General features: G+C 47.7%; 1 protein-coding gene and 1 long non-coding RNA gene across 2 annotated transcripts; one reads left to right on the top strand and one right to left on the bottom strand.

Moving 5' to 3' along the window:
• Positions 1-746: 746 nt before the first annotated feature.
• On the bottom strand, positions 747-1,676 carry LOC109776150 (profilin-2). The gene is made up of 3 exons (XM_020334816.4): positions 1,455-1,676; positions 1,204-1,341; positions 747-1,094 (listed from the first exon to the last, which is right to left on the bottom strand). The coding sequence occupies exons 1-3, from the start codon at positions 1,575-1,577 to the stop codon at positions 960-962; spliced, it is 396 nt and encodes a 131-aa protein (XP_020190405.1). The 5' UTR covers positions 1,578-1,676; the 3' UTR covers positions 747-959.
• Positions 1,677-7,276: 5,600 nt separating this feature from the next.
• On the top strand, positions 7,277-12,494 carry LOC141042445 (uncharacterized). The gene is made up of 2 exons (XR_012205241.1): positions 7,277-7,562; positions 8,860-12,494. It is a non-coding gene; the product is annotated as an uncharacterized lncRNA (long non-coding RNA).
• The last annotated feature ends 966 nt before the right edge of the window (positions 12,495-13,460 follow it).

Consider the following 13,460-nt stretch of genomic DNA (forward strand, 5'->3'; position numbering starts at 1 on the left):
TATTGAGTAAGATAGTTTTGATATCTTAATCTTGATTATGATACGACGCCTATATTTATAGTCATGTTTACTCATTTCTAGCATTAAAATATCTTGTTAGCTATATAAAAGATGGAAAAGTATATATTTAATAGCTTTCGATGCTAGGATAGAAAAATCATGCACATAAAGATGAGGGCATAATTTAGACAATTTAACTATAACAACCAAGATATTTTGTTCGGTGCATACACGATACAACTCTAGTTTTCCATCAACAACACTTTTTGTTTCTTTTTCATTTTCACACCATGCTTCAATACTTGGTGAAGAATTGAATTATTCTTGTCGATTTCCCCACTGGTAATATGTATCGTTTTATTGTGGCAGGACATGCAGCAGTATTGCAGTAGTGCAGCAACATGAATACACCAGATACAAAATGTGTGCGTGAAAAATCTAGTGGTAGCAAGTTGTTTTTAAGGCAAAAGTGCAAAGTTCCGTCTCATTTTTGAAAAACACGCGATCCTAAGCAACAATTTCATTTCTTGACGATTATAAACGCAACCATGAAAGAAGAGGACAAGACATTGCTTTATTTTGGGGGTTGGGAAGGGGAGGGGGGGGGGGTGCCGCGACAATAAAGGATTGCACACAACCTATATATGCGATTGCAATCAAAGAGGCATTTTCAAAATAAAATAAAAAGTACTATAAGTTTACAATCGAAAGAAATGTAGCGCAAAATTTGTTGTCGACACAATTCATAGACAACCAAAATAATGGACCCACTGAAGAAGAAGGAAAGCCGAAAAGGCATTACAAATGGAACTTGTTAGAGCAACTGGTCATCATGAGTGATGGATGCCAGAGCCGCTTGAAGAGGGGAAAAAAGGCCCACATATATTTCCGTAGATATTTAAAAGAGAATCTTGAAAATTGTGTGATCGTCGTGGACGCCGTTATATTGATGGGGTGGCCTACATGCCTTGTTCAACGAGGTAGTCGCCGAGCCTCTCCACCACCATGTTGCACTGCCCAGGGGTCATGGGCTCCTCGTAGGCGCCAACCACCAGCGCCTGCCCGGTCTTCTTGATGGTGATGCCTCCTGCTCCCTACAGGCCGGATGAACCGCAAAGTAACATGACAAAGCACAGGGATCGATCAATTTTTCAAGAACATATATAATTCTAGAAAACGATCGAGAGATGCATGCGTGCATACCTTCTTGCCACGGATGACAGCGCCAGGTTCACCCTGGATGACCATGTACTTGGCACCTGCAACGAACATGCCGGTGGGGGCGAGGTGCCCCGGCTCGTCGAAGTCCTTCATGATGGCAGTGATCTCGGCGGGCGCGAACTGGACGCCACGCAAAAACCAAAACCAACCAGCACCGTGAGATATGGGGAAAACGTATCTACGAGATCATATCATACACGAAATCTGAAGGCGGCGGGCATGCCGGCGGTGACCTGGGGGAAGTCGGCGCTCTGGGCCCAGACGGTGCCGTCGTGGCCGAGGATGGCCGCGGAGGCGAGGTGGTGGCCCTCGATGTCGCACATCAGGTGCTCGTCGACGTACGTCTGCCACGACATCTTGGCCGGACTTGCGTTTGCTGCTTCACGGAAGTTTCGAGGTGAGGAGGATTTCTCTGGGGGAGTGGCGATCGGAGTTCGTTGGTCTGGTGCGTGGATTGGGCGGTGGACGCCATAAATAGAGGAGAGCGGGTGGCGGAAGAGCGGATCCCCGCGTCGTCCCAGCCACCCGTTGGCCCCTCGGCGCCCTTGCCCCTCGCCGTCTTTCCAGGGGATGCTTTGCTTGCGGACCTGCCCAGCCCTGCCCTGGCTTTGCTCATCGGTCAGGGCCCGTCGATTCATGGGTACCGGTTTTGCTGGAATATTCCGACCTCGCCGCTCCATTTCGAGACGAAGTAAATCGGGGTGGAGCTTAGATGCAAATTTGACGCGGGCCGCTGTTTGTTTTTCCGAACGTGGATGCAGTGATGCACTCACCTCCATGAATGTACGCACCCACGTGCACTTAATCCCTCATTAGCACCTCTGAGATCTTGAGCGCTCACAACATCTTTAGATTGACGAAGTCTTGACGAAAACATCTCTTTCACTGAATGGACATCCTGAAAAAGTCTGAAATAAATTCAACAAAATGCGGACACCGGTATCAAGTCTACGATCAACCGTTGTTTGGGTGATCTTTCATGGTTCCAAACAACGTAACGCGGATATGTAGAAAAACACTTTGATAAATTATGACAGGTGACAACTTAAAAAACGGATGGATGACTAGCTTGGCATATAACATAATCCAAATTTACGAACGCAGAAAGAATTACAAGACAAAACCATAAGAATCCAATGTGGATTTAAGCCATGTCTTCAATTCACGCGCGCGCACACACGATTGCTATATACAAATTCAAACTCACAAATATCAACCCATTTTAACAAGAAATAACTAGTGTTACACTAGGGCCACCTACTATTTAGGAGCGAACACAATTCAAAATAAGGGTTAATTCCTGAGATACATAGTGGAGGAAGCAAACTTGTGGAGTGATTAATTATATGGTAGCTTGCACGACTATTGACTCGAGACAGTTTTTACCATGAACATTTAAAAAAATAAAAATTTATAATTTTTCACAATATTTATTAAATACATACATGACGTGGAAAAAATTTCATTTTTAATATTTTCCGTTTTTAAAACAAACTAACACTAGTGCAGAACCGGGCTATAGCACCGGTTCTTAAGGGTGGGGACTAAAGGTCCCCTCTTTAGTACCGGTTCCCCTTTAGTACCGGTTCTGCACGAACCGCCGCTAAAGGGCCACCACGTGGCACGAGCCAGCGCCGGGGGACGGGGAGCCCTTCACCAACCGGTACTAAAATGTTTGGGGGGGTTTGGATTCATGATTTATTTTTCCTTTAATTTTGTGTTTTCCATTTAATTCTTTTTCGTTTGCTGGTATTTTACGATACTACATATTGTACATGTTATGCATATATATAAATAAAATTTCTCGTAGAACCGATATATATATATATATATATATATATATATATATATATATATATATATATATATATATATATATATCATCGAATGTCTCACAACCACCATTATTCACACATACACATGTATATATATATATATATATATATATATATATATATATATATATATATATATATATATATATATATATATATACATACAATTAGGTATATATACAATTTTCCTACATGTTGCATTGGTGCCTTCGGAGCATGATGACAATTGGGAGTGGTTCATGGGGCGGTAGCGGGTAATGGTATTCTCCTTTGGGATCTATGACCTGGTCGAGCAAAAATCCCGCTATTTCCTCTTGAAGTGCTCGTATGCGCTCCGTTGGTAGGAGCTGCCCCCGCACGTCTTTGAACTGTTAAGAAGGAGATCAATATGCATGTGTATTAGTTGTGTGACTAGATATCGATAATCATGTAAAAACTGTGAATAGTGTTCTGGCAAACGTACCCATTGCTGTCTATCAGATTTGCTCCTTTCGGACGCCATCATGCGAATGTTCTCGCAAACGTAGTATGCACACACTTCAGTCCTCGGCGCCTGCTTCAGGGCCTTTACGAGAATAGAATTTAATTAGATAATAATTAATCAAGCATGATAATTAATTAATAGTATTGAAACAAGAATTAAAGAGATGGTAGCTAGCTAGCTAGTACTACTTAATTACTTACCTTGGGTCGAAACCAAAACAGCTTTTGTCGCCATTTGCATGGAGTCACCTTGATGAACTTTGCCCAACCCCTGCCCGCCGGCAAAGAAAATGAATAAAGGGGTTATTAAATAGTTGATATCATGAAATGACGAACTAAATAGGCCGAGATATAGTTAATAATGATTGAAATTACCTGTCGACTATCCCCTTCAAGATGGTGAAGTCACTTTCTTTTTTAAGTAGTGAGTCCAGTAATTCAACTATTCCTTCTTCAACTTTAATGATTAACAAGATCCAGTGGTAACTGCATGCGCACACGTTTGCATGTCTTAATTAAGCGGGCATGTGCATAACACTAATCAACTACCCTAAACCATATAAACTTAATTATTAACATCGACCTAGCTAGTAAGCAAAGACACAGAATTTGTAGTACAAGACAGTATGACTCACAGGAAGTTGTAAGGAAGCAGTATATCTTCATTGGTATTGAGGCGCTTCAAGAACTCTAGCATTTTATTCTCTACATCTGCTTTATACCATTCCAATTTCTATGTGTGTTCATTAATGGTATTTGGGTCAATGAACCCAATGCCATAGCGTCCAACTTTTTTCATTTCATACATCTTCATCCTGCATAATAACACAGAAAAGAATATAGTGAGGATAATTACAGGTAATGATAGATCAATGAGCACTACAGCTAGCTTGAGACTTTAATTACAAAAAGAAATCACTTACAGACAATAGCAACTGACAAGAGATTTGTCGAGTGCTTCTTGATTGAATAACTGAAATAGTTCTGAATACTCAACGGACAGAGCTAGCTTATGGAAGTAATGCTCTTCCTTGACGTTCACCACGAGGGACTCTCGATTGGAACTCTTGGTAATTTTCAGGTACTAATCATGCAATTCATACATTCTCGTTGGGAGGTTCTTGACCTCCTCAGGCTCGACCAAAGGTTCGCCGCGGACATATTTCCGTTTTATGTCCTCCTCTCTAAGCGGAGACATGGGCTCGATCTCGAGGAATTGTCCAACAGTGATACCGAGCATTTTAGCATGCCTTCTATGCTCGTCGGTTATTACCAGCTGACAGGCGCCGGTACTCTCATGTGTTGGTACAACAAGCGGGGGATCGATTGCGCCGCCTGTTCTCCCAGCTGGGGAACGGTTTTCCTGCATTTTTTGCCAGTTGCTTGTCTCGAGCTCGAGCTCGACTCCTTCTGTAGTTGTGCTCGATGTGCCTTCCTGATTTGGCGCTCATAGTCTGAGTCAACAGGCTTGGGAGCTGGTTTCTAGCCATACGAATAAAATGGTCAATCTTATCCTCAGCCACTTTCTCCTTTGGCGGCGGTGGCGGTTTCGGTCCAAAATGGGCGTCCACTTGGGCCTTCACTATGGTTGTGTTTTGCTCCTCGGTCATGTCGTAAGGCCTCTAAGGAAGAGGAGTGAGGCTTGGACCATATTGGTATCGCTTGCCTCCGCATGTACCTCCTGTACTACCTTGACTCGTACCGCTACGCACCATAGCTGCGGCGGCTCTCTTCCGCGATTGCTGAGGCAGCGGAGACGGCTGACGTGGCTGAGTTGGAGCAGGAGGAGTGGCCTGACGCTGTGCCGGACTTGAAGCAGGAGGAGTGGCCTGGCGCGGTGTCGGACTTGAAGCAGGAGGAGTGGCCTGACGCTGTGCCGGACTTGAAGCAGGAGGAGTGTCCTGACGCTGTGCCGGACTTGGAGGAGGAGGAGTGGCCTGACGCGTTGGTGGACTTGGAGGAGCGGGAGTCTGCTGACGCGGTGGCGGACTTCGAGGAGGAGTCGGCTGACGCGGTGTCGGTGGCCTTCGAAAGATGATGCAATCCTTTCTCCATAGGATGATACGATGTTTGGCCTCTCCCAGTGTGTGCTCCTCGTCACCTCCAGGAATGTCAAGCTCTAGCCCCGAATATTGGTCCACCACCTCATCAACCATGACACGAGCATAGCCGGCTAGAATCGGGTTGCAATGGAAGGTTGCTTCGGGGTGATTTGTATAAGAAATGCCGTCCGCCACCTTCATGGATATGTTCTTCATTTTGAAGTGTAGCTCACAGTTAGTGTTCTTCATGATGTCATCCACAGGGTATCTATCCAGCAGTGCGTCGCCCGGGGCGGAACCCATGCTGCTTCTCGGCATGGATGGGACGGTGCTATCCAATGTTGGATCACCCGCTAGCTGCTGTCGCTGCTGAGACCCCCTTTCCTAGCTAAGTGAGTCGATCTGCTGCCGCTACTGCTGGAATTTGAGTGCCAAGTCCGCGTGCGCTGATTCTAGGCCTTGTAGGCGTTCTGCTTCCTGCTTCCTCTGCTCCTCCTCCAGCTTCTTCCTTCTCGCACGGCTTCTGTAGTCAGCGTTCCAGTCCGAAAAGCCCTCATACCATGGAACAACGCCCTTGCCTTGTGTTCTTCCCGGGTGTTCAGGATTTCCCAGGGCGCGCGTAAGCTCGTCGTTCTCTCTGTTGGGCGTGAACACTCCCTTTTGAGCATCTTCTATTGCATCAAGTAACTTATCTTCGGCTCCTTTAAGACATGCCTTCTTCGAAACCTGGCCTGTCTTCGGGTCCAACGCCCCACCTTGCGCATAGAACCAAGTTCTGCACCTGGGGGGGGCAGCTCCTAGTAACTGGACTGACCTCTGCGTCCAGCATCTCTTGCTCAGACTTATCCCACTTAGGCATTTCCACCGCGTAGCCACCTGGCCCCAGCCTATGGAGCTGCTCCTTTTTTGCGGCATTGGCCTTGTTTTTTCTCGACCGTTCCTTAGATAATTCCGATTCCTTGAATTTCACGAAAGCGGGCCAGTGTTCTCTTTGCTTCTCAAGTGTTCCCTTGAATTCTGGAGTCTTATTTCCTCCTTTGACGTAGTTGGTGTAACATCCCCAGCATCACACTACAATAATCTCCCCCTAATGAAGGTCATGTCATCATGACCATCATGCCAAAATGCCACTTGTCCAAAATCTGCTTCAAATTCAAATTCAAAATCAAGTCAAACAATAAAAGTTTTCGAATATTAAAACTAAAATGTTTGAATAATTCTATAAATTCTAGTGTTCATTTTCCTGTTGAAACCAACTTCACTTGACTCACAAATAAATTCCTAGGAAAATAATAAATGACCCAACTGCAAATAAAATGGCCTTTTCAAAATAAATAATTAGTTAAACTTTCCAGTTGACCCCAAACCTTGTGTGCACCCTTAATATATGACCTAGTATTTATGTGCCAATTACTTTGTAGAAGAAAAGTAATTTCCTATTTCAAAAAAAGGCAATCAGTGAAAGAAAAGCAAATCAAAAAAGAAAGAAAGAGAAACGGGAAAAGCTACTGTGGACTGGGCCTAAGTCCAAAGTGCAGGCCCAACCCACCAGGGGGTCTTCCCCTTCCTACTGCTCACCGACGACGCGGTGGACGCTCGTGCGACGTCCATGGCTTGGATCGACCACGGGGCAGCCATCCGCCCCATCCCCAGCGACCTACAAGATCCCCTCGACCCCCTGGCGAACCCTAGATCGCCACTCCTCCCCTCCTTCGCTCGCCCCCTTTGTTTTCTTCGTCACCCGACACTGTCGTCGCCGTGCGCCGCTCGATCCCGTGGCCACCGTCCTCCTCTCGCCCCGCCGCCATGGCGTAGGGCTTCGCCATCGTCTTCCACTCCGTCTGGTGCCAGCCATTCGTACCGGGGAGCACTGCATCGAGCCCCAAGACGCTTTTCTTCATCCTCAGGCCGCCGGCAAACTCCGTCGATTCCGGCCACCCTGCTGCTACTAACCTGTCGCCGGCCATTCTTGAGCCTCCCGGTGAGCTCCTCTCACCATTCCCCTGTTTCCCCCTTGATTCAGTCGCCGTAGGTCGCCGTTCAGCCGCCATGCCCGAAGCTCAGGTCGTCGCGCCCGCGTGCCTCTGGCCTCGCCCTTCCTTGCATTCGGCCGTACCCTGCCGCGCCTCGCGTCCTAGCGCACGCGTGCGTGCGGCAGCCCCTGCTGCTGGCCGCGCCTGAGCCACCCCCCCCCCCGCGACACCCGCTTTGCTTGCGCCGCCTGCTAATGCCCCTGCTAGCTACGCTGTTTCTGCTACTTCGACGTGACTGCTTCTGCTGCGCTACTGGCCCTTGCTGCCCCCCCCCCCCCCCGTCGCCAGAGGCTACCGTGCCCGGCCCCCTCGACGGCGCCCGCTACCGCGCGCGCCTCCTCCTACCTCGCCTGCCGCCTCGCACCCGCCACCGCTGCTGCTGCTCAAACGCCGCCCAGCACGCACTCCCGCTCCACCGCAGCCACCACCTCCAGCCGTCGCCGCCCCGCGCCTCCGGCCGTCAGCCGTCCCGCTAGTCCGGCCGGCCGCGTCATGGCTGCCAGCACCTTGTGCCCGCGTGAGCCCAGCCGGCGAGGCCGCTGGCCTCTGCCTGGGCCGGCCCCCTGTTCGGTTAATGGGGATAACACCCCCCCCACTAAACTAACCACACCAACCCCCCTCTGCCACTGGCCCGTGGGCCCAAGGCCATTAAGTTTAGTTTAATTAGGTAACAGTTTAATTACCCCTGTGACATTTACATGTGGGTCCCATGTCCAGTTTGACTAGTCAAACTGTTGACTGGGTTGACCCAGTCCATGACATGTGGCCCCGTTTGACCCTGTTGACCAGTCAATAGTTGACTGGTCAACTGCTGACTCGACCCCCCTGACCCCACCAGTCAGCCTCTGTGCCTAGCACATGGCTGGGTACACTTAGTATTTTCTGTTTATTTGTGGATTAAAATAATTTTAGAATATTGTGTTTAAATCTTTGAAAATTCATAGAAAATAATCCGTAAGTCAGATGAAAAAGTTCTATACATGAAAGTTGCTCAGAATGATGAGACGAATCAGGATACGCCCTCCGTTCGTCTATCACTCATCCCTAGCATAGCGAACATGCAACTTTTCCCCTCCGTTTCATCTGTCCGAAAATGCCATACTTCGGGAAAGCATTCCCGGATGTTTTCCCCCTCCACCTATATCGTGTAGCACTGCGTTAGAACATATCTAGCTCTACCCGTTGTCATGTTATGCACTTTCTTGCTATGTATTTATTGTTTCTTCCCCCTCTTCTCTCCGGTAGACCCTGAGATTGCTGCTGATGCCCCTGTGATCGACTACGTCGAGGACGACCCTTCTTCCCTTTCATCGGAGCTTCCAGGCAAGCCCCCCCTTTGATCATCCCGATATCGCCCATTCCATTCTCTCATGCTTGCATTAGATTTTGCTACTGTTATTGTTTGCTCATATTCTGATGCATAGCCTGCTTTTTGTAACCTGCTCATTGTTACCTACCTGCTTATCCTAAACTGCTTAGTATAGGTTGGTTAGTGATCCATCAGTGACCCCCACCTTGTCCTTGTTCCCCCTGCTTCATCATTGAAGACCCGATCAACGGGATCGAAGACCAGGCCCCGGCACCGCACATCACTTCCCCTTAGTTGCTCGACACTACTGGGTTACTATCGAGTGCCGAGGGTGAGACCTCTACAGCACTTCTGATGTTAACCCTGTAGTTTAGCTATTCGGTCGTGGTCATCGGGGGTGATTCCGCCTTAACCACTTCCGATACGACTCTGTCGTGCAACCCCTCAAGTTTGAACCTCGGAGGTGGTTCCTCTTACGTTCACCTTGATGATTACATCGAGTGGAATTCACCGGGGGTGATTCCTCGGGTTTTCCCCTTGATGTTTGGACACACGGATACTTGGACTTTACAGTTGTTACTTGGAAAGGCAGGTCGACCCTGAGGGGTACCCGCGAGTGATGTGGAGTCGGGTTGACCTAGAAGGTGCCCGCGAGATACTTACGAGGCGTGACCAGGCATTCTTAGCCCTTGCCGCAAGTCCTCGAGACGGGGCAATGGGGTCACATCTTTCGTGAGTATCTGCTTGTTACCGCGTGCTCCTAATCCACTATGATTTGGATATTTGATCCGAGGGGCCTCTGGCCTGATAGCACTAACCATCACGTGGGCATAGTATGAGCGTTATGCGTCGTATGCATCAGCCGAAGCTTAATAGACGTCAGCGACTGAGCGGCGCGCGCTGGGTTGGACTGGTAAGCACCTGCCTTTTTTAAGGAGGTAGCTAGGTCTGCTCACCGGCCGCATTCGCAACGTGCAGGAGTTCTCGGGGCGATGGCCCATGACCCCTGGGGGCATAGGTTTAGTCCGGAGTGCTGGCCTCTCTATTAAGCCTAGGTCGGGTTGCGGCGTATTGTTTGGCCGAGGCCGGGCATGACCCAGGAAAGTGTGTCCGGCCGGAGTTAATCGAGCGTGGTGGGTAAGTTGGTGCACCCCTGCAGGGAACAAAACATCTATCGATAGCCTGTCCTACGGTAACGGACACTTGGAGTTGTATCCCGATCGATACAACTAGAACTGGATACTTGAGATGAGACATGGATATGAGAAATGGATTGTGATGAGAATTGGATAGTATGGCTCTGGGATTGCTTTCTCGCAGGGAGTCGAGAAAGGATCTCTGGCGGAGGTTGATAACACTACTACTACTTTACTTTATGCTACTCTACTCCCTCCTGTTACTGCAAGATGGTGGTTTCCAGAAGATGCTAGTCTTTGATAGGACTAGGCACTCCCCTCTATTCTGGCATTTCTGCAGCCCAGTCCACATATACAGCCTTCCTTTGATAATGTTGCATATGTAGTGTAGATCCTTGCTTGCGAGTACTTTGGATGAGTACTCACGGTTGCTTTGCCCCCCTTTTCCCCCTTTCTTCTTCTTTCCGGTTGATGCAACCAGATGTCAGAGCCCAGGAGCCAGATGCCACCGTCGATGCCTACTACTACGTGGAGACCGCCGACGACCAAGAGTAGTTAGGAGGCTCCCAGGCAGGAGGCCTTGCCTTTTCGATCGTTGCTACTTTTGTGCTAGCCTTCTTAAGGCAAACTTGTCTAACTCATGTCTATACTCAGATATTGTTGCTTCCGCTGACTCTTGTGTATTCGAGCTTATGTATCCGAGCCCTCGAGGCCCCTGGCTTGTAATATAAAGCTTGTATTATTTTAATTTGTGTCTAGAGTTGTGTTGTGATATCTTCCCGTGAGTCCTTGATCTTGATCGTACACATTTGCGTGTATGATTAGTGTACGATTGAATCGAGTGCGTCATAGTTGGCCCATACAGTTTTCTTGTGGGTGTTGAATGCAATTGCCATCTTCCTAAGAGCAGCGTCCTTGACTTTCTGCACATCTGCATCAGTGAAATGATCTGGTAGGGTGAAATGTTCCATGAGAGATTCCCAAAGCGTTGATTTTGCTCTATCGTCGACCCAAGTAAGATCTGGACGTTTCTTTGCTGGTCTTTCCATTCTTGAATGGAGATCGGGAGTTGGTCCCTCACAAGAACTCCGCACTGACGAACGAACTTGTTCGCAATGTTCTTAGGCGCGCTAGGTTCGCCATTAGTTTTTATGGCATCGATGTTGTACTTTACGCCCTCCTTCAACTTTTTCCCGGGCCTCGCACTGTCCTACTGCCTGTAGAATATTTGCTCGATCCGGAGGGCTGAAAGAAGAAAGATCGATTTAGTAATATATCTACAAATCATTAAAAACATGTGATCACCAGATGCCTGCTTATATAAATATACCTCGCCGGTCTCTATTATTTCAAGATCAACATTTTCGGCGTCATCATAATCATAGTTCATGACTTCATCAATTCGGTCGTCGCGATCGAATATCATATCATCACCCTCCCCGGTATTGTTCAGATATTGGGAGTCGTCATCTTCTTCATTCTGATCATCTGGCCCGCGAGGGGAGCGTATGATCTCGAACAGGGCCTCTTCTCCCTCTCTGCCGGTATTGCCCGCCATAGCTTTTATTTAACTAATCCAAAAGAAATATAAAACAATTTATTATTTAAATTACAATGCATGCATGCAATCAATAAGTAAAAACTGAATCATAGTACATAATCTCGAATACATCGTCTTGAATAATATATATAATCTTGAATACATCGTCTCAAATATTATATATCGAATACATCACTAGCTAGCTAGCTAATAAAGACCGAATACTACAGAAGAATCTAGGCCACTCGCGGTTCCTGAGGCGCGGGCGGTGGACACCCAAAGAAAAGGAACCATCACAGGATCATAGCTCCGGTCATCTCCCCAAAGAACCTGCCAGGTATTGGAGAACCTGACGTCCATAGCAGCCATGTAGCGATGGACGTGCTCGTCCTCCTCCCTGACATGGTGACGCACCACCTCCGGCAGGGACGGCTCCCTCTGCACCGAACGTGGACCACGCGAACGCCACCAAAGGAGCTCAGGGTCAATGACGGGACCCGGGGCTGGGTTCCTCACCAAGCGACTAGCCCCTGAAGGTAGCACCTCCCAGTGCCAGCCTGGCGGAGCCCAGTCCCGGACATGGGTCCTCTGAAGCAGAACGTCATCGCGAACGGGTCGACGGCGAGGATGCGGGCCGGGCATCGTTGACGTCGACAACAAATTCTTCTGAAAAAAATCCTATATATGCAATGTCATTTTATTAGGAAATTTTGAGCAACTTTTTCCTATGCAACTTCTCCTAGTCCTTCGTCTAACAAATATATATATGGTCAACTTTTTCCTATGCAACTTTTTTATATGCCATTTTTTTCTATGCTAGGATATACAACATTGTATAAAATTAAAAACAGAAACAGAAACACTAATTAAGCATCTAACACTAAAAACAGAAAAAGCAACTTCTATACATCCATTAAAAAATAGAAAAACAACATTATATACAAAAATTCCATACTAATTAAACACTAATTATATCCATCTAACATGCATTCATACATATATACTAGTGAAAAAATAATAATCTAAAACATCTAAACTAATTAAACATACAAAAATACATATATACTAATTAACTTAAGAAAATGTGTGTGTGTGTGTGTGGGCTCGGGGAGGGGCGGCCATGGTGGCCGGGGGCGAGGGAGAGGGGGGAGAGCTCACAGCGGGGCGACGGCGACGGTGAGGCGAGACGGGGGGCGGCGACGTGCCGAGGCGCGACGGGGGCGGCGACGCGGGGACGGTGCGACGGCGATGGGCTAGGGGCGGCGACGGAGACGAGGGCGGCGACGGGGACGGGGGCGGCGACGGAGACGAGGGCGGCGACGGGAACGGGGGCGGCGCCGGCAATGGCGCGTGACGGGGGCGGTGATGACCCACAAGTATAGGGGATCTATCATAGTCCTTTCGATAAGTAAGAGTGTCGAACCCAACGAGGAGCAGAAGGAAATGATAAGCGGTTTTCGGCAAGGTATTCTCTGCAAGCACTGAAATAATAGGTAACAGATAGTTTTGTGATAAGATAATTTGTAACGAGCAACAAGTAACAAAAGTAAATAAAGTGCAGCAAGGTGGCCCAATCCTTTTTGTAGCAAAGGACAAGCCTGGACAAACTCTTATATAGAGAAAAGCGCTCCCGAGGACACATGGGAATTATCGTCAAGCTAGTTTTCATCACGTTCATATGATTCGCGTTCGATACTTTGATAATTTGATATGTGGGTGGACCGGTGCTTGGGTGTTGTCCTTACATGGACAAGCATCCCACTTATGATTAACCCCTATTGCAAGAATCTACAACTACAAAAGAAGTATTAAGGTAAACCTAACCATAGCATGAAACATATGGATCCAAATAAGCCCCTTA

The sequence above is a fragment of the Aegilops tauschii genome, chromosome 1 (genome assembly GCF_002575655.3).
Source record: "Aegilops tauschii subsp. strangulata cultivar AL8/78 chromosome 1, Aet v6.0, whole genome shotgun sequence".
Lineage (NCBI taxonomy): Eukaryota > Viridiplantae > Streptophyta > Magnoliopsida > Poales > Poaceae > Aegilops > Aegilops tauschii.